Source organism: Antechinus flavipes, chromosome 1, assembly GCF_016432865.1.
Source record: "Antechinus flavipes isolate AdamAnt ecotype Samford, QLD, Australia chromosome 1, AdamAnt_v2, whole genome shotgun sequence".
Taxonomy (NCBI): domain Eukaryota; kingdom Metazoa; phylum Chordata; class Mammalia; order Dasyuromorphia; family Dasyuridae; genus Antechinus; species Antechinus flavipes.
Genome location: NC_067398.1, coordinates 675,684,036 through 675,709,234, shown reverse-complemented (window position 1 = coordinate 675,709,234; position 25,199 = coordinate 675,684,036). Strand labels below are relative to the sequence as shown.

The 25,199-nt window shown below is 45.8% G+C and overlaps 1 protein-coding gene across 2 annotated transcripts in view; it reads right to left on the bottom strand.

Annotated features, from left to right (window-relative positions):
- Positions 1-24,926, bottom strand: part of PDE4C (phosphodiesterase 4C) — a 52,011-nt gene extending 27,085 nt beyond the window's left edge. Inside the window, exon 1 of one of the 2 annotated variants that reach the window (XM_051972332.1) lies at positions 24,554-24,926. In XM_051972332.1, the coding sequence (XP_051828292.1) occupies positions 24,554-24,813 (260 nt within the window). In that variant the 5' untranslated portion in view covers positions 24,814-24,926. Of the gene's footprint in view, positions 1-4,089; positions 4,995-24,553 lie in introns of those variants that run through there. The other variant, XM_051972330.1, reaches the window with a different exon arrangement.
- Between the last annotated feature and the right edge of the window lie 273 nt (positions 24,927-25,199).

Genomic DNA, 25,199 nt, shown 5'->3' with positions numbered 1-25,199 from the left:
TCTCTCTGTCTCTCTCTGTCTCTCTCTCTCTCTTCTCCTCTCTCTCTCTCTCTCTCTCCTTTCTCTCTCTCTCTCTCTCTCTCTCTCTCTCTCTCTCTCCTTTCTCTCTCTCTCTCTCTCTCTCTCTTCTCCTTCTGTGTTTGTTTCTTCTCTCTCTAATCATTTTCTATGTCTCTTCCTTTCTCTCTTTTTGTCTCTATCTCTTCTTCCCTCTTTTCCTTCTCTGTCTTTTGTCTCTATCTCCCTCTCTTTCCCCTTGTTTTCTCTTCTCTCTTTGTCTACTTCTCCTCCCCTTCTCTCCTCTGTCTCCCTCTCCCTCCTCCTCCTTCTTTCCTTCTCTGTCTATCTAAATCTGTCTCTTCTCCCTTTCTTTCTTTCCTTCTCTGTCTCTGTCTCTCCTTTCTCTCTCTATCTCTCTCTCTGTCTGTCTGTCTCTGTCTCTCCTCTATCTCACCTCTATCTCTCTCTCTGTCTCTGTCTCTCTGTCTCTTTCTGTCTCTGTCTCTCTCTGTCTCTGTCCTCTCTCTATCTCTCCTCTCTCTCTCTCTGTCTCTGTCTGTTTCTCTGTCTCTTTCTGTCTCTGTCTCTGTCTCTCTGTCTGTCTCTGTCTCTGTGTCTATCTCTCTCTCTGATTCTGTTTCTGTCTCTCTCTGTCTCTCTGTCTTTCTGTGTCTCTGTCTCTGTTTCTTTCTTTCTCTGTCTCTGTCTCTGTGTCTGTCTCTCTCTCTGTCTCTCTGTCTCTGTCTCTGATTCTCTGTTTCTGTCTCTGTCTCTCTGTCTTTCTCTGTCTCTCTCTCTCTTTCTCTGTCTCTCTACCCCCTCCTCTCTCTCTCTTACACACACTCTCTCTCTCTCTCTCTCTCTCTCTCTCTCTCTCTCTCTCTCTCAGGCACAGATGCCACATGTTCAGTCAGTTCATCACAGGTCCACCTGAGCACCCTCCCCCTATTCCGGTCCCGCCCAGTGCACGCTGGGCCTAGGGGTGCCCTAGAGCTTCAGCTGATATTATCACACTGGGACTCTAGCCCAGGCACAAAGGGGCCAGTGTGGAGCTGTGGCAGCTGAAGCCAGAGTCGGAGCCTGGCGGCCAGCCTCTGGCCCTCTGCCTGGCTGCCCGCCCATTCCGGATCCGGGGGTGGGGTGCCACCCTACAGACAGGGTTCCATCCTCTTTGTTTGCTCCCAAAGCTGGGGTTTCTGGGCCAGTCCAAGCCCTGCCCACCCAGCCTTCTGCCACCACTGGAAATCTGGACTGTGTGAGGACTGAAGTTTCCCCGCCCAGACTTCCCTGGCCTGCGTCTCCCCAGCAGTTGTGCTTTCCCAGCTTGTTTAGGCAGGTGCCTACAGAGCTGGGGAGGGAGCTGAGACTGCCGGCTGGCCCCCTGCCTGGCCCCTCAGGAGCCGCACATCTGCTCACCCCTGGCTTGGAGCTGAGAGGGCCTGGGAGAGAAGGCTGACCCTGACCCCTTGCTTCCAACCCTGAAGCACAGAAAATGCAAGCCTCCCGAGCTCTCTCGTTTCCTCCCACCCTCTCCTCCATCCCCACCTCCACCCAGGGGCAAGGAAATCAGGAAGGAAGATACAGCAGACTCTCCTAAGATTCTCTTCCAAGGATTTCAAGTTTCTTTGGACATCCCCGAGAACCAGTTGCATCAGAGCCCAGCAGCCAAAGTGTAAAACCACGTAATAGGAGTCCAAAGCTACAGAATCATACGTTTCGATCTCCAAATAGAGCTCAGAAGACATCTAATCCAAGGCCCCATTTTACAGATAAAGAAACCAAGACTCAGAGAATGAAAGTGACTTCTAGCTCACACAGGCAGCCCATGGCAGAGGCAAGCTTTGAGCTCTGGCTACATTTTCCCCTTGTACTACGCTGAAGCACAGTGACAGCTGAAGTCAAGGGATCAGCCACCTACAACTATGTACACAGTTGTGTACAAGTTAGTAGCTTCTCTGGGCCTCAGTTTCCCTCTAAAATTCAAAAGAGGAAGAAAGTTGGATTGGATGAATCCAAGTCCCTCAGAGCTCCGTAGCTTCCTTACTTTCCCAATGAGGATGGGAGCTGGGACTTCAGAAGCCAACCTGTCTGGCCCTTATCGGCCCAACAATCCCTCCAGCTTAATAACTCTGGCCTTTGTTGAAGGATTGTGATGATGGGGAACCGCTACCTCCCAAGTTGGGCCAATGCATTTTTGGCTGGTTTGAACAGTAGGTTTTTCCTTACATGGAGCCAATATCGGCCTGAAATTACCCTCTCCCCCCCCTCCCCAACTGCTCCCAGATCTGCCCTCTGGAGCCAAACGGAGCAAGGCTAATTGTTCTTCCACATGACAACCCTTCAAATGCTTGAAGACAGTGATTATGCTCCCCCACATACACACCCTTCTCCTCTCCCCACCCTGTCTTTTTTTTAGGCTTTGCTATGTAGCATGAATTCAAGGCCCTTCCCTAGACTGGCTGCATTCCTCTGTACTCTCTGCAGTTTACTGATGTCCTCCCTAATACCTTCCTCATTCTGGACACCATGTTTCCAATCACTTTTGGTTTTTGTTTTAGTTTTTGCTGAGGCAATCAGGGTTAAGTGACTTGTCCAAGGTCCCACAACTAGGAAGTGTTAAGTGTCTGAGGCCAGATTTGAACTCAGGTCCTCCTGACTTCATGGTGTGTGTGTGTGTGTGTGTGTGTGTGTGTGTGTGTGTTGGAGAAAGCAGGACATAGATATAAGAGGACTAAAGTAGAAGGGATGGAACTATATGTATAGGATTCCTACCAGATGGAAGTCTGGAAGGAGATCCTTCCCTCCTAGTTCTGGGATGGGAGAACCCACTCAGGACCAGCTTAAGTTAGAGTATTAAAACAAGGCCCATGGGGTCTGGGAACTAAGAAGCAGAAAATGGGTCCATAGTGAGCAACTTTAAACTTCTGGTACCTGTGCCCAAACTCCTTGGCACTCAGACCAGTTTCCCACTGACTGGTAGATTTCTTATTGGAGACCTCTAGATTCAAGCTGGAAAGACCCTTAGAAATGACCCAGCTCAAGCCCCTCGTTCTCCAGAGGAGAATCCAAGTTCAGTAACTTTCCAAAGAACATACAGAACAGAAGTGGGTTGTGAACCTAGTTCTGAGTACAAAACTTTTGATCCTACCACTAGAGGCACAGAAGGAGGGTCTGATGAGGGGGATGATCCCAGAGAGGGGCAGCCAGGAAAGGGGGAACAAGGAGAGGTTGGGAGGTTTGTAAGTCTAGACTCCGTTGGTCCACTGGCAGAGATGTGGTATCAGGTGCAAAGGGACACGTGAGTTTGGGCCCTAAGACTGCCCCTTTCCAAACATTTGGGGGGTCTCCAGAGGCCTGCCCCTGGCCCTCCACTTCTCTGCCTGCAGGAGGATTTCCCTACATTTCCATACCCAGGGTCGGAGCCTAGTTTGACACTTAGGCTGGGCCTGTGCCACAAGGACCCAGGCGCTCTCAGTAGCTGTCACTCAGCCAAGGATGGGGTGGGGCCAAGTGTCCCACTGAGCCAAAGGAGAGAGGACAAGGACACAGTACCCACACCCCCACCTCCTGCGCCAGAAGTTGCTCCTCCACCCCCATCCCTCATGGCCTAGCTTTCTGCTCCAGCTCTCTGCCTGGGTCTCTCTCCCCTGCCTCTGTCTCTGACACCAGCTGTATCCCAGGCTCCGAGTTCCCTCTCTTGCTTCTCATTTCCCCATCACTTTTTTCTCTATTTGTTTCTGCGCCTCTTGTTTGTGGCTCTTGATTTCAGCCTTTCCGGGTTTCCCTCTCTTTTTGTTTCCTTCTGTCTGGGCTGGAGGCCTCAGTCTCCCAGGCTTGATTTTAATCTCTGCCTCTCCATCTCTGGAGTCCCAGGGATGTGCACCCGGTGGCTGAGGTCTCCAGTTTGCCATCTGTCTACACTTGTCCATGTCCCTCTGAGGTCTTTGCCCCTTCCTCAGCCGTAGTATGTGGCTCTAGGTACTTGTCTCTTTGTCAGGTACTAAAGACACTCCCCCTCTAGTGGGCCTCCCTCCCGGGACCCCCTCCCTCCATTCCTGGGACAGTCCCCAAGGCGGGAGCGAGGCTCACCAGAGAGGGTGGGCCACGGTGAATCGTCGCTGCAGTCGGATGCTCTGGTTTACCAGCAGTTTCCTGAAGAGCCCGGGGGAGCTGCGCGGGGAAGCCCGGGGAGACGCGCCTGGTGAGGAGGGGGCGCCTGGGCCGGGGCCCGGGGGACTGCGCTGTCCACCCAGCATGGCTGGCCAGCCCCCCGCACGTTCCCAGATTGCTGCCCCTGGGCTCTCCCTGGGTGTCTCTCAATGTAGGTCCCCGTTTCGGGATGTCTCTGGCTGCGGGTGTCTCTCTCCGTCTCTGTCTCTTCCTCCCCCCCACCCCTCCCCGTGTGTCACTCCGTGTGTGTCTGTGTCCCTCTCTCCGCGTCGGGTCTTTTTCTCCGCCCGTCGCTGGGGCGGGGCTTCCGGGGGGGTCCCGGGACGGCGAGCTAGGGGTCAGGCGGGCTGCTGGGGTAGCCGGAAGAACAGAGACACAGTGCAGCGCCCTGGGCCCCCTCGAAGCTCACTCCCCCCAAGTCTCTCCTTCCCGCCCGTCCGCAGCTGGGGGCCTGGCTCGGTCCCAGGAGCAGGGGCTCCGCCCCGCCCCACTGAGCTCTGGCTCTCGGGGTCCGCTTCAACCGCGCTCGGTCTCGGTCACTGCCGCTCACTCCCCTTGTCCTCTTCTCTCTATTGTTCTTCACCTCTGCCTCAGTTTCTCCGCTCCCGCTTCTGGCTTTGACTCTGTCTTTCTCTACTCCAAGCTTGCTTTCCCCGCTTCTCACTTCCTCGTCTCGTAGCCTTCTCCATCCCTCTTTCCCTGCCTCTCAGCCCCAGACCCTGTGCTTCTGACACTCTTCTCTTTCCGAGTCTTGTCTGTTGCCTCATCCCCACCAACCGCGCCTTCCTCTGTTTCTGTCTGTGTCAGTCCCGTCTCAGTCTGTCGCGGTCCCGAGCCGGCCTGGCTTGAACTCAGCGGGACTCCAAGTGTCAGAGCGCTTTAGGCGGGCGAGAGGCGGGGCACCCGAGGCCACGGCTGTCCCCGTTCCTTTCCCTCCCCTTTCTTCCTTTCCCCCTCCCCACAACAGACCCTGCTGGGCGCCAGAACCGGAACCCGACCTCCTCGGAGCCCCTACTCCTGTCAGCTCAGTACTAGGGCTGAGACTCGGAAAAGGGGCGGGCGGAGGGGGGGAGGAATGGGTGGGGAAGAGGCTCACTCCCTGGAACCCAGACTCCTGGCCTCCTGTGTAGCCCCTGACACAGACCAGATCCTGCTCCCTTTTCCAGGACTCATCTTTCTTTCTCGGTCCCGAGCTCCGATCCGCTAAACATCCGGCACTCTCCTCCCCACCCTATCCCCGGCCCTGACACACACATCCCCCTCCCACCACCACTATCCCCTCCGGGGCCTCCGGACGGGACTGGAAAGGGAGACAGACAGGGGGAAACACAGAGCAGGCTCGGCTGTCACCGGCACACACAACCCAGCTCATCCCCAGGGCTTCCTTTCTTCCGGAATCTATATTACTCTTGGGGCCAACCTCATACTCCCCCTCGGTCCCAAGGGGTCCTTTTCTCTAGAATGTGCTAGATTTGGAATGGGATGACTTGAGTTTCTATGACTCTATGATGAGGCATGTAAACTCCCGGAGTCTCAGTTTCTCCATTTGTAAAATATTACATCCTTTCTAAAGATTCAAAGAAGAGTCTTAGAAGCTTACTAACATTTCCCTCCTTCCAACCATTCCTCCCTCAGAGCAGCTGCTCCAGCCTCCATGGAGGGGGGTAGTGGTGGTAGTGGTAGGGTACTAGAGGCCAATAGCACTGGACCCCAAAGAAGCCATCTGGAACCACAAAGCGTTCTTCTCCTTGGTGTGTGTGTGTGTGTGTGTGTGTGTGTGTGTGTGTGTGAGAGAGAGAGATAGACAGAGACAGAGACAGAGAGACAGAGAGACAGAGACAGAGATAGAGACAGAGAGATTATGCCCAAGGTTTTGGTATGTACTTAGGTGCAGAGTTGAGGCAAATGTGGTTTCTTTATTATAGGAAAATCCCTGTGTTAACTCAAACTTGTAATTCTTCAGTAAAATCTTAAGAGAGTTGCCTGGGGGCACAGATCTAGGGTGTCAGAAGCAGTATTTGAACCTATTTCCTGCTGATCCCAATGCCAGACTTCTATCTGTCACTTCATGCTGTCCCAGATTTAATCATATTCTTTATTGTACTGTAGCTATTTCTGTTGTCATAGCTTTCTTCATCAAGAGGCAAGACAAGTTTCAGACTTATATGTTTGTAGTAACGCTAGCAGGATCCTGCAGGCAGTTATATTTTCATTCTTATTTGGATTTTTCCATTTCTGTTTGGGCAGAGGGGGTGTTTCTGTGTCTGGGTGTGTTTCACTTTGTGCCTCTGTGTGTGTGTGTGTGTGTCTATTTCTGGGTCTTTGTTTAAATATCTTTTATGTTTCTGGGTCTGGTTATGAGCGGGTATCAAGGTGTTTTTCTGGTTTGGGTATGTTTCTGGGTCTGGGTTTTATGTTCTAGAGCTTCCTTGGATGTGTGTTTGCCTTCCTAGACTTGGATGTTTTTAAGTCTTAGGATAGTACTGGAGGCCTTCATGTTTCTGTTTGTGGTAAGAAGAGACTGAGTCCAGACCCAGAAGTATGTTTTGGTGTTCCTTCGGATCTGGTGTGTCTGGATTTGTGTGAGTTTTTGAATCTGGATGAGAAAGTGTGAAATGTTTGTTTGGGTATTTCAGTGGGTTTAGGAGCTGAAGGTATATTTCTGGATTAAAATATAGCAATCTTGGTGTTTCTACAGGTCGTATGTTTCAGTGTATGTTGGTTAGTATGTTTCTGAATATCACTGTGCTTGCTCAATGTATGTTTCCAGCATGTGTTGGTTTCACTGGATTAGTGGGTGACTCTTGGTCTGACTGTGGGTATCTGAGTGCTTCTGTATGTTTCTGTGTGTGTTGCTTTCACTGGAGCAGGGTGTGTTTCTGAGTTTGACTGGTCGGTGTCTGGGTGCTTCTGTGGGTATGTTTCAGTGTGTGTTGATTTCACTGTGTATGTGTGTGTGTGTTTCTAAGTTTGGCTCTGGGTGTCTGGGTATTTCTGTTTGTTTCAGTATGTGTTGGTTTCACTGGAGAAGGGTGCGTTTCTAGGTCTGGCCATCGATGTCTAGATACTTCTGTGGGCCTGTATATTTCAGTGTGTGATGATTTCTGATATTAGTGTATATTTCTGGATCTGACTGTGGCTGTCTCAGTGCTTCTGGGAGTTGTATTTTTGAGGTCTGAATTTTTCTGTGAGTTTCTGTTTGTGTGTCTGGGCTTGGAAGTATGTCTCATTGATTCTGAGATTTTTGTAATTCTGAATGGGGGTAGGTCTGTTTCTATGTCTGTCTACAAGTCAATATTTTGGTGTTTCTGTTGTTTGTCTATCTGGGGGAGGATCTGAATGTATTGGTCTCTTTTTGTGGTGGGTGTAAATCTGGGTTTGAGTGTCCACATTTTCACTCTCCCCATCAATTAATTTCCATTTTTCAGAAAGTATTGCCCAGATCAGGGTGCCTAGTTAAGTCCAACCTCAGGGTCTTGATAGCCTCCTAGAGGCTATCAGGACAGCCTTAGTCCCCTCCCCCTTACCAACATACCTCACCCTCATTTCTGCAACCAAACACCTGGTGGGAAAATGCCCTGCTGGCTCTGAGTGGGTAAAAATAATCCCATAGCTGGCCCTGGCCTAATTTTAGCTCCTACCCTTCCCCTGGGAGATGCCAGGGCTCTGAGCCCTGCCCTTTGGAGCATGTCTATGTGTTTGTGGGGTGGGGAGGAGGTGATTTGGCCCATCTGAAATCCTCTATAGCATCCTGGATTGCTGTCCCTGCCATGCTGAAGTACTGAAACCCCCTGCCATTCTTCATTCCTAGCCCTCAGCCTCTTGTATTTCTGGCTACACTTCTCAGACTCAGACTGCTGAATGGCAGATAGGAAGAACTTGAGAAGGGAAGGAGCCAGAAGGGAGAAAGAGATTAAGGGTAGAGCCCTCCAAGTAGAGATGGGAAGGTAGGGGTGGGGGGTAAGGGTGGAGGAGGGTGCACTGTTAGTAATGGAGAAAGAAGACTCCTAAGACAATAGATGTAATGTTATAAGGCCCAGTGGTTCTCAAAGTCTGGTCCAAAGCATCCTGGGAATCTCTGAAATCCTTTCAGAGAGTCTACAAGTTCATAATTAGTTTTTATTTTTAATGTGATCAATATCTATAACTATAAACCACATAAACAAAATCTCTTTGGACAGATCCTCAATCATTTTTAATAGGATAAAGATATTGAGAACAAAAGTTTGAAGACCATTGTTATAAGCTCTCTGAAAGGTCACTAATTGCCTCCTTACAGATGAGGAAACAGACTCAGAAAACGGTAACGGTAAGACTGGGCCAAGCTTGAAGCTCAGCTCCTCTTCCTCCAAAACAATTGGTCAGTAAGAATTTATGATGCACCTACCTTGTTCCAGTCACTGTGCTAAGTGCTGAGGATACAAAGAAAGGAAAAAGACAGTAAAAAGACAGTTCCTGCCCTTGAGGAGTTTGCAGACTAATGGGGGAGACCAAATCATCATGCACAAACGACACATAGGATAAATTGGAGGTAATCATGAGAGGGAAGGCACTAGCATTCAGAACTTTTCCCTCTGTGTCAAGAATCATGGCAAGCCAAACCTAGCAGAAACCTCACTCTTCCCAGAGGGCAGGCTTTTTGCATCCCAGGTGGATTTCTCCCATGACTGGCTCCTCTCATTTCACAAGACTCCTCAGATCCCAGGGCCAAGGGCACTGGTTCTGTACATTGTTTCATCTGTCTCTTGTTCTCTCACTCTGTTTCAATCTTTTTGTCTCTGTGTCTCTGCATCTTTGTTTTTCTCTGTGTCTGTCTCTCTTTTTCTTTTTTTCTGTTTCTGTTCCTCTTTTTGTCTCTTTCTTTGTCTCTGTTTTTCTTTCTGTCCCTGTCTCACTTTCTCTTTCTGTATCTCTCTTTCCGATTCTGACACTTTCTATCTCTGTCTCTGTGTATCTCTTTGTCTCCTTGTCTCTCTATCTCTGCCTTCCTGTGTTTATCTCTTTCTGCCTGTCTGTCTCTCATCTCTGTCTCCCTGTCTACGTGTGTCTCCTGCTGACTCCTTGTGAGACACTGGGCAAACAGGAGAGGCAGCCGGAGCGGATCTGTGCTGGACCTGGACAGAGAGAGACCTTGGTGTTTACTAGCTGTGCGACCTGGGTCGTCACTTGATTCCTCTGGGCCTTTGCTGTCTCGTCTGAGGATGAGGGGGCTGGACTAGACCCCGTGCTTGGCACAGGGCTGGTGATTAATAAATGCTAGTTGACTGACCGACTCTCACTTTGGTCCCTTTCAGCTCCAGTTCCTACAGCGGATTTTAGCTCAAACCTCCAGCCAGCAGCCCCAATTAGCTCACTTAATAAGGCAAAGAATGGAAACCGTGGCATTTAAAAGGCACCAGCCCCTGCCGCCCTCCCTCGCTTGGCGAACCCTGCCCACTGGTGGCGGGCCATGGGCTTGCCCAGAGCCGCCGGGCAGAGACTGGCACTTTCGCACTGCGGCCGCTAGGTGGAGGTGGTGAGTTGCGCGCGGGGTGGGGGAGGTGTTGGGGAGGGGCGGGGCGGGGCTCCGGGCCTTCGCCACCCGCACCTTGTGTTGCCTCGGTAGCACCCAGGGGCTTCTCTTCTAGACCCCGAGGGCGACAGCTCCCGCTCCTCTCTTCGCCCTGGGCGCTTGCACTAAGGCAGAATGGGCCTGGGATTTACTAACCCGGCCGAGAAGAGATTCCCACTTGCATTCCGGCCCTTCGGACCTTTGGCCAGAATTAGCCGAGTGAGCCTGGGCCGGACCTCTCTGACTTTGTTTTCTCATCTGTCAAATGGGGGTATGGATCTCTATTACCAGGGGTGCTGTGATAAGCAAACAAGATGAGCCCTTCCCAATCCTTACGGAGATAGATTGTGATGGTTATTTACGTCTTAAGAACCTAAAAGACGGATGGCTATTAATAAACTGAGCTTCTTGAGGCAGAGATGGCAGCTGTCTCCTACAGAGACCCTCCAATCCCCCTTCCCCCAGCAAATCCCCTCGTTCTCTGGTCAAAGCTGGGAGAGTCCTTACAACACAGCTAAGATGCGGAATTACCTTAAAAGTGAGAACTCTGGAACACAGAATGTCGGATCTGGGAGGGCGCGTAGGACATAGGGGGTCAGGGCCGGGAGGGCCCGTAGGACATAGGGGGTCAGGGCCGGGAGGGCGGTAGGACATAGGGGGTCAGGGCCGGGAGGGCGGTAGGACATAGGGGGTCAGGGCCGGGAGGGCCCGTAGGACATAGGGGGTCAGGGCCGGGAGGGCGGTAGGACATAGGGGGTCAGGGCCGGAGGGCGGTAGGACATAGGGGGTCAGGGCCGGGAGGGCGGTAGGACATAGGGGGTCAGGGCCGGGAGGGCGGTAGGACATAGGGAGTCAGGGCCGGGAGGGCGGTAGGACATAGGGGGTCAGGGCCGGGAGGGCGGTAGGACATAGGGGGTCAGGGCCGGGAGGGCGGTAGGACATAGGGGGTCAGGGCCAGGAGGGCCCTTTGACGGTAGGCCACAGAATCCCAGAGTCGGAAGGAATGCGCGGGACTGTTTTGTACGCCTCTCTCATTTTCCAGAAGCCCAGAGAGAGGGAGAGATTTGCCCAATGTCCCACAGGCAGAGCTAGGGAGCATGGGCGCACAAGGCTTGGAGCTCCCTTTTCCGGTCTCTTTTCACCATACAGAAAGCAGAGAAGTGAATGCCAGAGGGAGAGAGGCAGAATCATTGCTCTCAGGGTCCTTCTTGACTGGGCAGTGAAGAAAGGGAGCCAGTGTGATGTGATGGAGAAATCCAGAGGTTTATAACTGGACCACTTGTCCCCTTCCCCAAATTGAAATAAGGGACAAATGAAAGGAGAACAAGGTCCCCAGGACAGACTTTTATTTATAAGATTAATGACAATTATGTGAGGCAGAGAATCATGGAACTTAACACAGCAAACTGGCAAAGAGAAGAGAACTGTTAATATTGAAGGGTTTTCATCTATACTCCTATAAAAAGATGCTCTACATCACTATTGATTAGAGAAATGCAAATTCAAACCTCTCTGAGGTGCCACTTTACACCTCTCAGATGAGCTAGAATGACAGGGAAAGAATGTTGGAGGGATGGTGGGAAAACTGGAACATGAATGCATTGTTGGTGGAGTTGTGAAATGATTCAACCGTTCTGAGAACAGTTTGGAACTATGCCCAAAGAGCTATCAAACTGCATACCCTTTGAGCCAGAAGTGCCATTACTGAGTCTGTATCCCAAGAAAATCATAAAGGAGGAAAATGGACCCACACGTGCAAAAATGTTTGTTAACAGCTCTTTTTGTGGTAGCAAAGAATTGGAAAATGAGTAGGTGCCCAACAATTGGGGAATGGCTGAATAAGTTATGGTACTAAAGATAATGGCATATTACTGCTCTATAAAAAAATGACAAACAATCTGATTTTAGAAAGGCCTGGAAAGATTTACATGAACTGATACTTAGCAAAACAAGCAGAACCAGGAATACACTGTATACAAGAACAGCAAGAATGTGTGATGATCAACTATGGAAGACTTGGTTCTTCTCAGTGGCTCAACGATCCAAAGCAATCCCATAGACTTTGGATAGAAATGTTATCTGCATCCAGAAAATGAACTATGGAGACTGAATGTAAATCAACACATACTATGTTCACTTCTTTTTTTTTCCCTCTCTTCCATGTTTTTTTCCCTTTTGCTCTGATTTTTCTCTTCCAACATGATTCATAAAGCAATGTGTATTAAAAATAAAAAATTAAATGAGAAGAAGAAAACATTGAAGGGCTTGTAGGAAGATGAACACACAAATGCTCTTGGTGGAGCGATATATCAACTGGTCCAACTGTTTTGGAAAGCAATCTGGAATTATTTGAAGAAAGTGGTTAAGATCTCCATAGCTTTTGACCTAGAGATTGTAGTGCTAGACAAATATGCCAAGGCAAGAAATAAGCCTGGCTATACCAAAGGAGGGGATGTAACCACCAGATATAATCACCAATGACAAGTGTATTGACAAGTTATCTCCTTTACACCTCTACAAAGTAACAACCTCTCTCTCTGTTTGAGTCAGAAGAAAGAAGAATCATTAGATTAGCAAAAATTGGTAGTACTTTTTCAGTGATAAAGGGGAACAAGGGAAAGGGAATAAACATTTAAATAAGCACTCACTAGATTATCTAGTTTGTAAGTATTTCACTTTCTTCATATCAATCCTGGGAGTTAGGAAGTATTATTATCCTCATTTTACAGCTAAAGAAACTAAGGTAGACAGAGGTTATTGATTTTCTGAATTTGAATTCAAGTCTTCCTATATACAGTTCTACCTAGCTGTCTCATATGCTAATCCCTGGAGTAGCTCAGCTATTTCAGAAGAACCCATCTTTTCATCTCCTAGTGGGGTGGGCAGTAAAGTAGGAGAGGAGGAGAGGACTTCCTTTCCTCTCTCCATTTCTTCCTCTGTCCTCTAGTTGAGAAGCTATTATCTCAAGAGGAGAAAATCCATCCAACAATCAGAGAATTGGTTTCAGAGAGTTTGAGGTCTAGTTGAGGGAGCAAAGGCACTCTCTAGACAGATGCTGATCCCAAGTGATAGTTGAGGCAAGGGCTAGAAGCAGCTTCAAAGAACAGAACCTTTGGTAGCAAAGGAAAAATCCAATGATGACTCAAAAGAGAGCTATTCCTGGCAATTTAAATTTAAGTTTTGGAGAGGGGCAGACTAAGGGAGAGACACTGTTCTCCAAAGGAGTTTTATGAGGACTCCACTAGAAGAGAAAGAACATTGGGTTTTGTAATTCCACAGCTATGAATTGCCTTGGTCCATGGGCTCCTTATTTATGTGCCTCACCTCTATTCTATCCTATTCTATTCTATTTTGGTTTAGTCTAGTCTATTGGATTTATGCCCACTCTTCCCACAAATATTGAGTAAATGCTTCCTCAAGAACAAATTGTATCAAGAGAACTGTATAAATATGTACACATATATTGTATTTAAGATATACATTAACACGTTTAACATGTATGAGACTGCCTGCCATCTAAGGGAAGGAGTGAAAGGAAGGAGGGGAAAAGTTGGAACACAAGTGTTTGTAAGGGTCAATGTTGAAAAATTACCCATGCATATGTTCTGTCAATAAAAAGCTATATAAAAAAGAATATATAGGAACTGATGATTCTTTAAAAAAATATTAAAAGATACAATTTTTCAAATTGTATCTACTGTTTGATTGTTAATGGAAAGTATACCTATAGGGACAATTGAGTTATAGTGGAAGGAGCCCATACTCACAGGGTAATCTAGAACCCATAGAAGTAGAAGCTGCCCTCTGGGAAGCTAGCTAAAGGAGGTTTAATACTGAGAGTTTTATGTGTAAGAATCAAGTTCCCTTCCCCCTATATTTATAACAACAATTTTGTAATAGCAAAGAAATAGAAACAAAACAGATGTCCATTCTTTGAGAATAGTGAAACAGCTTCTGGTACATGAATACAATGTGCTATAATATTACTAAACTGTAAGCAATGAGGAAAATAATGACTATAGGGAAACATGGAAAGATTCATAATAACTGATGCAAAGTAAGGTTAGCAGAATCAGGAAAACAATATACACAATGATTACAATAATGTAAATGGGAGGAGTCATCATGAAACAATAAAAACTTAAAATGTTGCCAAAATATAATGACTCCCCAAAGAAAGATAAAAAAAAAGTCCCTCCTCTGGGTACTATAGAAAATGCCAGACTTCTTGATTTATTTTGAGGTGGCTCAGTGGATAGAGTACTGGACCTGGAGTTAGGAATGTATGTGTATGCAGTTGAAGAACTCCCAAGGACATTTAAATTCCTCTTCTATATTTTAGTTTCTCTAGGTCTCTGTGACCTAAGTATGTTGAGTAGTAGCCAATATGTCCTTAGATTTTAGATATATGTATTTAACCTAGAATGATGACATTTATCACTGTTCAAGTTATCAGTGTTTAGACAAACTAGTTGCCTAATGTATGGTTCCTCCCATAACTAGGGAATCTGCTGTTTTTGGCACGAATAACATCCAATTAAGGGGTGGGGGAGCACCTATCCCTTAATGTTCTCTAGCTCATGATGTAATCCTTTGTTACTAAAACCTATAAAAACTGTATACTTTATCCCCTTCTTTAGCTCTTCTACCGTGAGCTCTCTCTTTCCCTCCTCATAGTGGAATTGCTCATTTTCATGAATAAACAACTTTTCTGTTTTTACTTCCAGAGGTTTCTGAGTAGTCATTTTTGGATAGGATTTTCTATCCCTCACAGGAAGACAAGTTCAAATTCATCCTCAGTTACTAAATGACCTTGTTCAAGTCACAACCTTCATCCATCTGTTTTTTCAACTGTAAAATGGGAATGATAATAGCTCTTAAATCATGAAGATCACATGAGATAATATTTGTAAAGGACTTAGTCCAGTGCCTGTTAAGGACATCTGAGGCTTTTCTGCCTCCCCTTCTGGTTAGAGCTCTTTCATCCAATAATGGTATTCATTTTTTACATTACTTGTATTTCCTTATATTTATTTATGTTCTCCCTCACCCTACTAGAATGTAAGCTTTTTGAGAGCAAGAGCTGCTTCATTTTATCTTTATAGTAGGTGCTTAATGCTTGTTTCCTTCCTTCCTAGTGGTGTCAAACTATTTCTCCATCTCTTTTTTATTCTTTCTTATAAGGGATGGCTCTCTGGGGGAGACAGAAAAAAGAGATGTCTTGGAAAATAAAGTGATATAAAACAAAAAATATGACTAAATGTTTTGTTTTCAAAAAAAGATAGAAGGAATCCTTTGTCCTCCTTTGGTCCAATTCTTGCATTTTAGAGATGAGGTACCAGAAACAAGGAAAATTCGTTGGTTAAAAGTCTACCTCTCTTCTGAACACTAGACCTCCTTGGGTGAGGCAGAAGAAGAGTCTGGATAAAGAGATACATTCTTAGAAACTTTAAAAGATGTCCCTATAGATTCTAAAATAAAATATCAACTCCTCAGCCTAGCAGTTCAAGCCTTTACCATCTGACACTAACCTGTCTTTCCAGGATAATGTCACACAATTCTCTCTCAGATACTTTCTCAAACTGGCCTACTTGCTCACAAATGATATTCCATTTCCTGCTTCCTTGCCTTTGCTCAGGCTGCACCCCCTTCCTGGAATGACTTTCCTTCTCAATTCTGACTCTAGGAATCTCTATCTCCCTTGAAAGTTCAGCTCAAATGACATCTGAGGCTTTTCTGCCTCCCCTTCTGGTTAGAACTCTTTCATCCAATAATGGTATTCATTTTGTACATTACTTGTATTTCCTTATATTTATTTATGTTCCCCCTCATCCTAGTATGTAAGCTTCTTGAGAGAAAGAGCTGTTTCATTTTATCTTTATATTCATTCAAAAAGCATTTATTAAGCTCCTACTATTTGACAGGCAAAAAACAAGATAATCCCAGTTCTCAAAGAATTTATATTTTCCTGGATACAAGAGTTCTATAGAGTAGCACAGTGCCTGGTACACAGTAGGTGCTTAATAAATGCTTATTGCCTGAGAAGTACCTTAAATATATATAGAAGATAAAGATGATTAAAGGTAATTTTAGGGGAAAGGACCCTATCAACAAAGATGATTATGAAAGACCTCCTGTGTGATGACCGTGTTAGCATACTGGATACTTTAGAGTCAGCTGGAGTGAGGATAAGCGAAAGTCCTTGATCTTTATTCTTTGTGGATGTGAACAGAATGGTGATACAAAGTGAGAGCAACCGAGACACAAATCTGCCAGGAGTGACTGGTTTTCTCACTCCACCCACCAACTCCTCCACCCAATCTCCTTATGCAACAGATCAGGGCCATTCTTTCCCCAAGCATATACTGATAGAGTATTGTCCAGTTTGGTAATTGGTTTTAAGTGCTCTGACCTCAGTGCATCTGCTCAGAGTTTTCAGCCCATTACACTCCTGGTGACATTTGATACCTTGAAAGAAATTAAAAATTCCCAGAGGCAGAAAACAGGAAGCACATTTTGGGTATGAGACAACTAACGTACAAAGGTAGGGAGGAGGAGGGATTTAGATGTTCATGAACAGGGAGCAGTAGGCTAATTTGCCTAGAAGAGAGCACGTTTAATGAACCTGGAAAGGTAGAACAGAACAAGATTATTTGAGACTTTAAATACAAAGCTACAGGTTCTGTACTGGACCTCAGAAGAAATAGTGAGCCATTGAATTCCTTGAGCAGGGGAGAAATATGGTTAGATTTGTGCTTTAACAATAGCAATTCGGTAGCTTTGTGAGGGATAAATTGAAAAGAAGAGAGAATGAAAACAAGGAAACAATCAAGGAGTTGTTGCAAAAGTCTCCGCAAGAGGTTAAAAATCTGAAATAGGGTCTTGGTTGTGTGTGTGAGATCAATGAAGAGGAAGCAGGTGCAAGAGAGGTTGTGGAGACAGAATTGATCAGCCTTGGCAACTGATTGTAGATATGAAGCTTCAGGGAAAAGGAAGCTTTTGTGATGGCTCAAAGGCAGTGAACATAGCTGGTTGAAATAATGATGGAGCCACCAACAGAAATAAGGCAATTAGGAGAGGAGTGGGTTAGGGGGGAATAAGGTAACTTTACTCTTTTGAGTTGAAGATCTCATGGAACATTCTAATAGGACCCAAGCTCAGGAAAGAAACTAGAGCTAAATTCACAGATCTAGGAGTCATCTTCACTGAGATTATAATTGAACCCCAGAAAGCTGATGAGATCATCAAGGGAAGGGGTACAAAAAAGAGAATAATAATAACTAGCATTATCTAGCATCTTAAGGTTTGCAAAGACCAATAACATGTTATTTCATTTGATCTTCACAGTAGCCCTTTTCTTATCCCCATTTTACAGATAAGGAAATTGAGACTGAGTAGACTGACAATCCATCCCACACAAAGCTGCATCTAAACTCTTTCTAACCCTACTTCCCTTTCTACCTAGCTGCAGCAGACAACAGGGCTGAGGACAGAGACCTAGAGAACAGCCTCAGTTAGTGTCAAAGCTGGTGACATTGCAAAGAGATAGAGAAGAAACAGCCAGTTAGAAATAAGGATGTCGGGAAAACCTAAGAAAGGGAGAGTATCCAGAAGAATGGGATGTTAATTAGTATCATATGCTGCAGAGATATCAAGAAGAGTGAGGACTGAGAGCCAGTTATTGGATTTGGCAATCAAGAGATCATTAGTAACCTTGGAAAGAACAGGTTTATTATTAGTTCGATGATGAGGTTCCGAGTCATATTACCAAAGCTTGTGGAGAAGGATGAGAAGAGGAGGGGAGAGGAGGAAGGGCGGCTGTTTCTAGGAATGTGGCTGTGAAATGGAGGAGAGGTAAGAAGATAGCTTTAGGAGATGGTTAGGAAAAGGTAGGAAACACCTGAGCTTGTTTTTAGGCAGCAGAGAAGAAGCCAGGAGAGACAGAGACAGAGAGACAGAAATAGAGAGACAGAGATACACATATACTCACAGACAGACACACACAGACACAGAGAGAAATAGAGTCGGAGACACACACACAGACACATACAGACACAGAGAGAAATAGAGTCGGAGACACACACACAGACACACACAGACACACAGAGATAAAGATAAGAGAAACAGAGATGGAGAGACAGAGAGATGCAGTGAGACAAAGAGACACAGAAACAGGAAGAGACACAGAGAGTCAGATATATAAAAACAGAGATAGAGATGGAGAGAGAGACAGACTGAGAGAGGGAGGGACAGAGAAACAGACACACACACATACACATAGAGACACAGACAGAGACAAAGAGAGAGAGAGGGAAAGTGGGGACAGAGACAGAGACACAGATGGAGAAACAGAGAGATACAGAGATGGAGACACATAAAAACAGACACACATATACACATAGAGACAGAGAGAGACACAGACACAGAGATGGAGAGACAGAGAAACAAAGACAAAGACTGAGACGGACAGAGATAGAAATGGAAAGACAGACTCACATACACATGGAAAGACAAAGAGACAGAGAGAGAGAGGCAGTCAGAAACAGAGAGAGAGAGAGACTGAAAGAATCAGAGAAGAAGAGACAGAGACAGAAAGAGAGAGATAATTGAGTATACCAGAAAAGAAAAGAGAAGATGGGATTAATGGCATAAAAGGAATTGGCTTTGACACTCAGAAGACACTTTTCATCAGAAGCTGTAGCAAAAAAAGGAGAGAGTAGGGGATAATGTCAAGGAGCTATGAGATGTGGAGCAGGGGAGAAGAGCAGCTTTCTGGAGACTGTTCATTGTTTTCTCAGTCAAGTGTGTCAGGAAATCCCCTGAGAAGGATTTGGGAGGAGACTGGGGAACGAAGACCCGAAGAGGAAGGAGGTTTGGAGCAGCCTCTGTGGTATGAGATAGTCAATTTGGAAAGAGTTTTTAATGAGGAATTACCCAGGAGCAACGAAGGCCCGTTGAGATTTGGCACTGTGTTAGGTACTGATCAGCACAGTTCTATGACTTCCTCTGGCTCCATTCAGCTGTAATGAGTAGGAGGAGATAAGATTGATGATGGAGGTTATCCTTGGCTGGGGTTTGGCAAAGTATTGGCTTCTAGGAAAAGGGGATAAGGGAATTGAGAATAGAGCGCAGCATATATTTGAATTCATTAGCTACAAGGTTAAGGTTGGGAAGGGAGGAAATTAATGTCAGTGTGAGGGTGAAGGCCTGAGGTGTCCCAGAGAGAACAAGGGGCTGGAAGTTATGAGAAGGATGGAGGAGAAATGAAGCTCAGAAAGAGATGGAAGGACAGGAGATAGTTGTCACAGAGAGAAATTTCAGGGTTCTTGGTCATGGAAATCTACTCCCTACTAGGTAGTAGCTAATGTAGTATCTAATTATGTAGATTGATGTAGTATCTAATAAATGTTCATTTGATTGAAGTGAATGGACATAAATATGAGCAGGCAGACACACACAATCACACTAACACACAATCATGCAGACTTTAAGAGCTGCTCCATCTGTGCAGATGGGAGAACTTCCAATATAACATGCTAGAAAGAAGCCTAGGTGAGTACTTGGGAGACTGGACTCTTTCCAGCACAGACACTAGCCTTCTCTGTCCTTTCTCTGGGCTTCTGCTTCCTTCTCTTTCTTCAATGAAGACTGTTAGATTAAATGATCTTTAAAGATTGTTAGCGCTGACATTCTGTGATTTATGATTTGATGACTGATGTTTTTTCTTCCTGCTCACATGGCACCACCGTGGTTCAAATCCTCTCTATTTCTTGTCAAGGCTATTGAACTGGAATCAATTCTAACTGGTCTAAACTTAAATCTTGAAATTTCTCTCCTCTCCAATCCATCCTCTGAACGGCTGCCAGAGTGATATTCCCAAGGCACAGGTCTGACCACTCCCTCGAGTGATCAATAAATTTCAGTGCCTCCCTATTAGCTCTAAGAGCAAAACCAGACTCTCTTGTTTATTGTTGTTGAAAGTCCTTCACTTCACAACCCCTTTCCAAATTTTTTCAATTTTATTAATGATTTCCATTCTCAAATGACTTTCCATCTCCCACCTGTGTCTGCCTAGACCATCTCTCAAATCTGAAATGCACTTCATTCCCACCTTGGCCTATTAAAATCCTAAGAACACTCTACAGTTCAGCATTTAGCCCAGTGCTTGGTCCACAGAAGGTGCTTAATAAATCCTTGTTGATTGCTTGGTCTGTTTTTTAGGGCCCTCTCAGTCCCCGTTCTCCATTCTGTGGTCCCTTACAGCTTTTACATTATTGAATATAAGAGCTACTCTGGGTTCTGAGTCCTTTCCAACTCTGGCCTAGATTTAGATGTACACACTTGTGTCCTCTCCACCCTTCTCCCCACTCTGCCTCCATTACCAGCTCACATACTGATTCCCTTAAGCACTTGCCTGAAGAGCAAGCAGATATTTTTTTCATTAGGGACATCATTTGAGGCTGCTGCCAGAAACGTTAATGGGCACTGATTAAAACAAATTCAGGAAAGGCGCAGTGGGAGACATCACAGAGGTGGGGAGGCAATGAGTTAGCTGCAGGGAGCCCAAGCTGAGAGCTGAGGAGGAGGAGCCTAGGGCTGAATTTTCCTGAGATGGGGACACGAGGCAATGATGGCCTTTCCATGCTGGCATGGAAGGGAGGAGGAATTATTGTGGGGGAGAAGGGAGCAAAACATTATTTCCAGCCTTGCTTTTTCCCAAATCTTGTCAGCCTATAGACAGTAGGAAAAATACAGATTCCCTCAGCATAAATACTTTGAAAGAAGGCCCCATTGTTGTTCTCCTCCCCCCCCCAAGATCCTAGAATAGCTTCAAAGAAGTGGAATCCTGAGCTAGTCATATACCTTGTTACATCCACACTCTTAATGTGCACATACACACCTAAATCACATGCATGTTCACACGTGCACAACCACATGCTACAGACATGAAAGAATGCCCATCTATGGAGAAATGCAAATTAAGACAACTCTACATCCCCCTCAGATTGGCTAAGATGAATGTTGGAGGGGATGTGGGAAGACTGGCACACTGATGAATTGTTGGTGGAGTTGTGAACTGATCCAACCATTCTGGAGAGCAATTTGGAACTATGCTCAAAAAGTTATCAAACTGTGCATACCCTTTGATCCAGCAGTGTTTCTACTGGGCTTATATCCCAAAGAGATACTAAAGAAGGGAAAGGGACCTGTATGTGCCAAAATGTTTGTGGCAGCCCTGTTTGTAGTGGCCAGAAACTGGAACTGAGTGGATGCCCATCAATTGGAGAATGGCTGAATTATGGCATATGAATGCTATGGAATATTATTGTTCTGTAAGAAACGAGCAGTGGGATGATTTCAGAGAGGCCTGGAGAGACTTACATGAACTGATGCTGAGTCAAATGAGCAGAACCAGGGGATTATTGTATGCGGCAACAAGAAGACTGAACGATGATCAATTCTGATGGATGTGGCCCTCTTCAACAATGAGGTGATTGAGGCCAGTTTCAGTGATTTAATGACCAAGAGAGCCATCTACAACCAGAGAGAGGATTATGGGAACTGAGGCTGGACCACAACATAGCATTCTCACTCTTTGTTGTGGTTTGCTTGCATCTTATTTTTTCTTACTTTTTTCTTTTTTGATCTATAATTGTATAAATATTTATGCCTACTGGATTTAACATATTTTTTTTTACTATATTTAATATATATTGGATTGCTTGCCATCTAGGGGAGGGGAAGGGGAAAGGGGGAGAAATTGAAACACAAAGTTTTTCAAGGATCAATGTTGAAAAATCATTCTTGCATATGCTTTGAAAAGAAAAAAAATTCAATTAAAAAAAGGGGAAAAAAAGAATGCCATCTATGGTGCACATATTCATTTAGCCAGTATCTATACATGGGTTCCATATAGAATTCTGGAGAGCAAGACATGTACAATCACAACATTGAGGTAAATGACCTCAGTAGCTTTTTTACAACCAATCTTCTTGTTGCTTAAATGAATACTGTGTTGGTGGGGGGGGAGGCAGTAGTCAATGGAGAAAAGGAAAGGAAGGAAGGACAAGGGTTGAATGCCCTAGAACATGTAGAAAAGATGAAGGAAGAAGGACCTGACTTGGCTAGAGTGAATAAGGCTTTCTGAGTGGCTTCTCTTGTTGCTCCTCCCAAGCCTTTGCCTGCTCTATCCCCCCCATGGTAGTGCTTCTTTACTAGGTCTTTTTTCCTTTAATGAGAGTGTCTAAGAATAGGGAAGACTCTTCTTTCACCTCATTAAACAGAGTTTAGTAAGCTATATGATGCTAGATGGGGCAGGTAAGTGTCAAAGTGGATAGAGTACTGGGCCTGGAGTCAGAAAAATCTCAGCTCAAATCTCAGACACTAACTCTATAACCCTGTTTGCCTCAGTTCCTCATCTGTTAAAAAAAAAAAGCTGGAAAAGGAAAAGGAAATGAAAATCCCCTGGAATATCTTTGCCAAGAAAATCTGAAATGGGGTTACCAAGAGTCAGATATGACTGAACAAAAATGATGCTAAGCAAGTATTCCTCTCTCTCAGTCTCAGGTTTTTTTTTTAATCATGTGAAATGGGTGGTGGTAATTAAATAGATGGTGTCTACTCTTTGATACTCTAGGGTCTGTTTTATAATTCTAAGCAGTAAATGAGAGGCTTATAGAAGCTAGTTTCCTTCTTGATTTCTGGAGCTGAGGGATCGGATTAGTGAAGGTATTTCTTCTCCCCCCCTCAAATATTTACCTCACCAAACTGGAATTGTGATTGGAAGTTGGGAGGGAGTATTGGCTCTGGTTCAGAGAAACTCTAATTTTACAATAAAGGAAATTGAGATCCATAAAGAGGAAGAACTTTGCCACAGATATCATGTCACTGAGTGGAAGGACTCTTAGTTCCAAAATCTGTGCTCTATGTATAGCGCACATCAGGTTAATAAATGTAGACGCAAATGCAAGGTACAAGATAATCAAATGCCTTCACCTCTCTGTACTTCTTTGTTTATCTTTACTTACTCTGTGTGCTTATTTCTTACTTTATCTGTTACTTATCTCTTTTATGTCTCTATCTCAGACTCTCTTTTCTATAAATTCAATATTAACCCCTTTCCTCTCTCTGTTTTGGTCTCTCTCCCTCCCTCCCTCCCTTTCTTCTCTATGTCTTTAATGTATTCCCCCTTATATGTGTCAAGGTCTTTCCTCTCTTTGTGTATTTCTATAACCCTCTCTTTTGTGCATCTCACTATCTTGCTGCTTAACCTGTATCTCTCTCTTCTTTTCTGTGTTTCAGTATTTTTCTCCTCTCTTTATATTCCTGTCCTCTCTGTGTGTCTCAGTGTCTGTTCCAGATGCGTATGTTTTCTCTTAGGCTTGGTTTCTCTGGGTCTTCATAGAGCCTTTGAATGTAGAACAGCTTCTTCATTCTGTGCCCTCTCTTATAGGTACATGGAACACTATGTGTCTGAACAAACAGACCATGCTCCATTAGCCTAGCAACCTCCAGGGGATGGGCTTTACTTGCTCTAATCCCAAACTGGGTTGAAGGGAGGTGCAAGGGTGGGAGGGGGGTGACAAGGCAGTATCAGCTTTGGCCTCTTCCCTTGGAGACAGGGGAAGGGGGGGTTCATGTATTTTCTCTATTTCTCTCTCATCTGTCTCTAGATGGTGTGATGTAGTTAATGGTTTTCTGGAATTGGATTAATGAGAGATCCTGGTTCAAGTCCCATACTTGACTTACTGGTGTGTGACCAGAGGAAAGGTACCTAATCTTTTGGGTATCTCAGATTCTTAATTTATAAACTAAGGATAATAATCCCTGTAGAATCTATTTCAAAGATGGTTGTAAATCTCAAATGGAATAATGTAGGTAAGGGGTAAGATTAGTACTAAATATGGGATTTCATTGATATAAGTAGTTCTCAAATGAAAAACAAACTTCCTTTACCAAAGTAGATCAGTACCTTCTCGGCAACCTTCGTCTTTGAAAGTACTTAGAGCACCAGAGGTCAGTTGACTTGCTCAGTCACATAGTATGCATCAGAGATAGGGCTTGCACTTGAATCTTCTTGGCTCTGAACTCATCTTTCTTCACATTACACTGCACTGCCTCTCTCAATGTATGGAAAAAGGGCTGCAAAATCTCTACTTTTATATGAAGGTTAGCTAGTATTATCTCACATTTCTTTCTTTCTGTGTGCCTCTTCTTTCTCAGTAGGCTCTCTCTCTTTCAATATCCCTTTCTCTTTCTGTTTTCTCTTATCCCTCTTTTGTGTATTTGTGTATCTCGGTATTCTACCCCCTTTCCTCATTTACACAAAACAATATACACAATAATTTTACCTTCCCCTTTTTCTTTCCCTGTCTTTGAAGCAACCAGGTTCTATATATCCATACACACCTATTTATATATGTAGAGACACATGTGAAGACTCGGGCTTACAAGACTCCCTACCCCCGTACAATGTACTATTTACTATACTAAATACCCACAGTCTCTTTTTCTCTCTCCTACACCCCCTAGACCCTCCCCGCTTCACACAAGGTCACACAAGGACACATATAATCCCAGGGCTTCACCGAATTATTCACGTGAATACTGTCCTGTTACTGGCCCCGTCGACAGCAGACTCCCAGACCTAAGAGAACCAAGGCTGGAGGCTCACCTTGGACTCTTTTTCCCAACCCGCTTGATTCCTCCTCTCACCCCCATCTGAGGAAAAAACCCGGAGTCCCGTTCCTGAGCTGATTACGGGCGGGATGGGGTTAGGGATGGCGACCTTTGTCTGCGCCGGTCCGGGCCTCCCCTTGTCGGTTCACCTACCGCTTCTGGAATGAGGAGGGCCACGAACACCGGGACTGCCTGAGGCCGGGGCGGGACTCCAGACTCGAAAGGTACTTGTCGGTGTCCGAGTAGAAGCGCTGCTGGATGCGGATGCGAGTCCGAGGTTGCCGCCACAGGTGCTTGGGGGGCTTGGCGGAGCCGGCGCCCTCCCGGCTGAGAGCCCGGCACAGCCTCATTGTCTCTGCCGCCTCCGCAGCCGCCACCTCCTCGCGGAGGCCGACGCCTCCTATGCTCTCCATGCCAAATCCGCCAATTCCCGGCGTTTTAGATATCGGCTCGCGCTTCCGCACTCGCGAGCCGTCAGAACTGGATGTTCGGTTGCAAACCGACTCACCCTCAAGGCCAGTTCCTCCCGCGGCTCACGCTCTAGGGAATTGTCCCTCGAGTCGGGGCTGAATTCGCAGTACCGTTGGCGGGTAGGCTCAAGAACCTCTGGGATAAACAGAAAACTGTAAACCCGAACACTGTGCTTCTCATAGATGCTAAAGCGCTCCGGGTATCCCCTGGGCTGGCTCCCCTCAGCAGGTTGGGCTCCGGGGAGCTGTCTGCTCTTAAGGTGCTGAAGCCATGAGGCTGTCTCTTAGAGAAGGCTCCTACTCCAACCCGGGAAGCTGTCCTCCAGAAG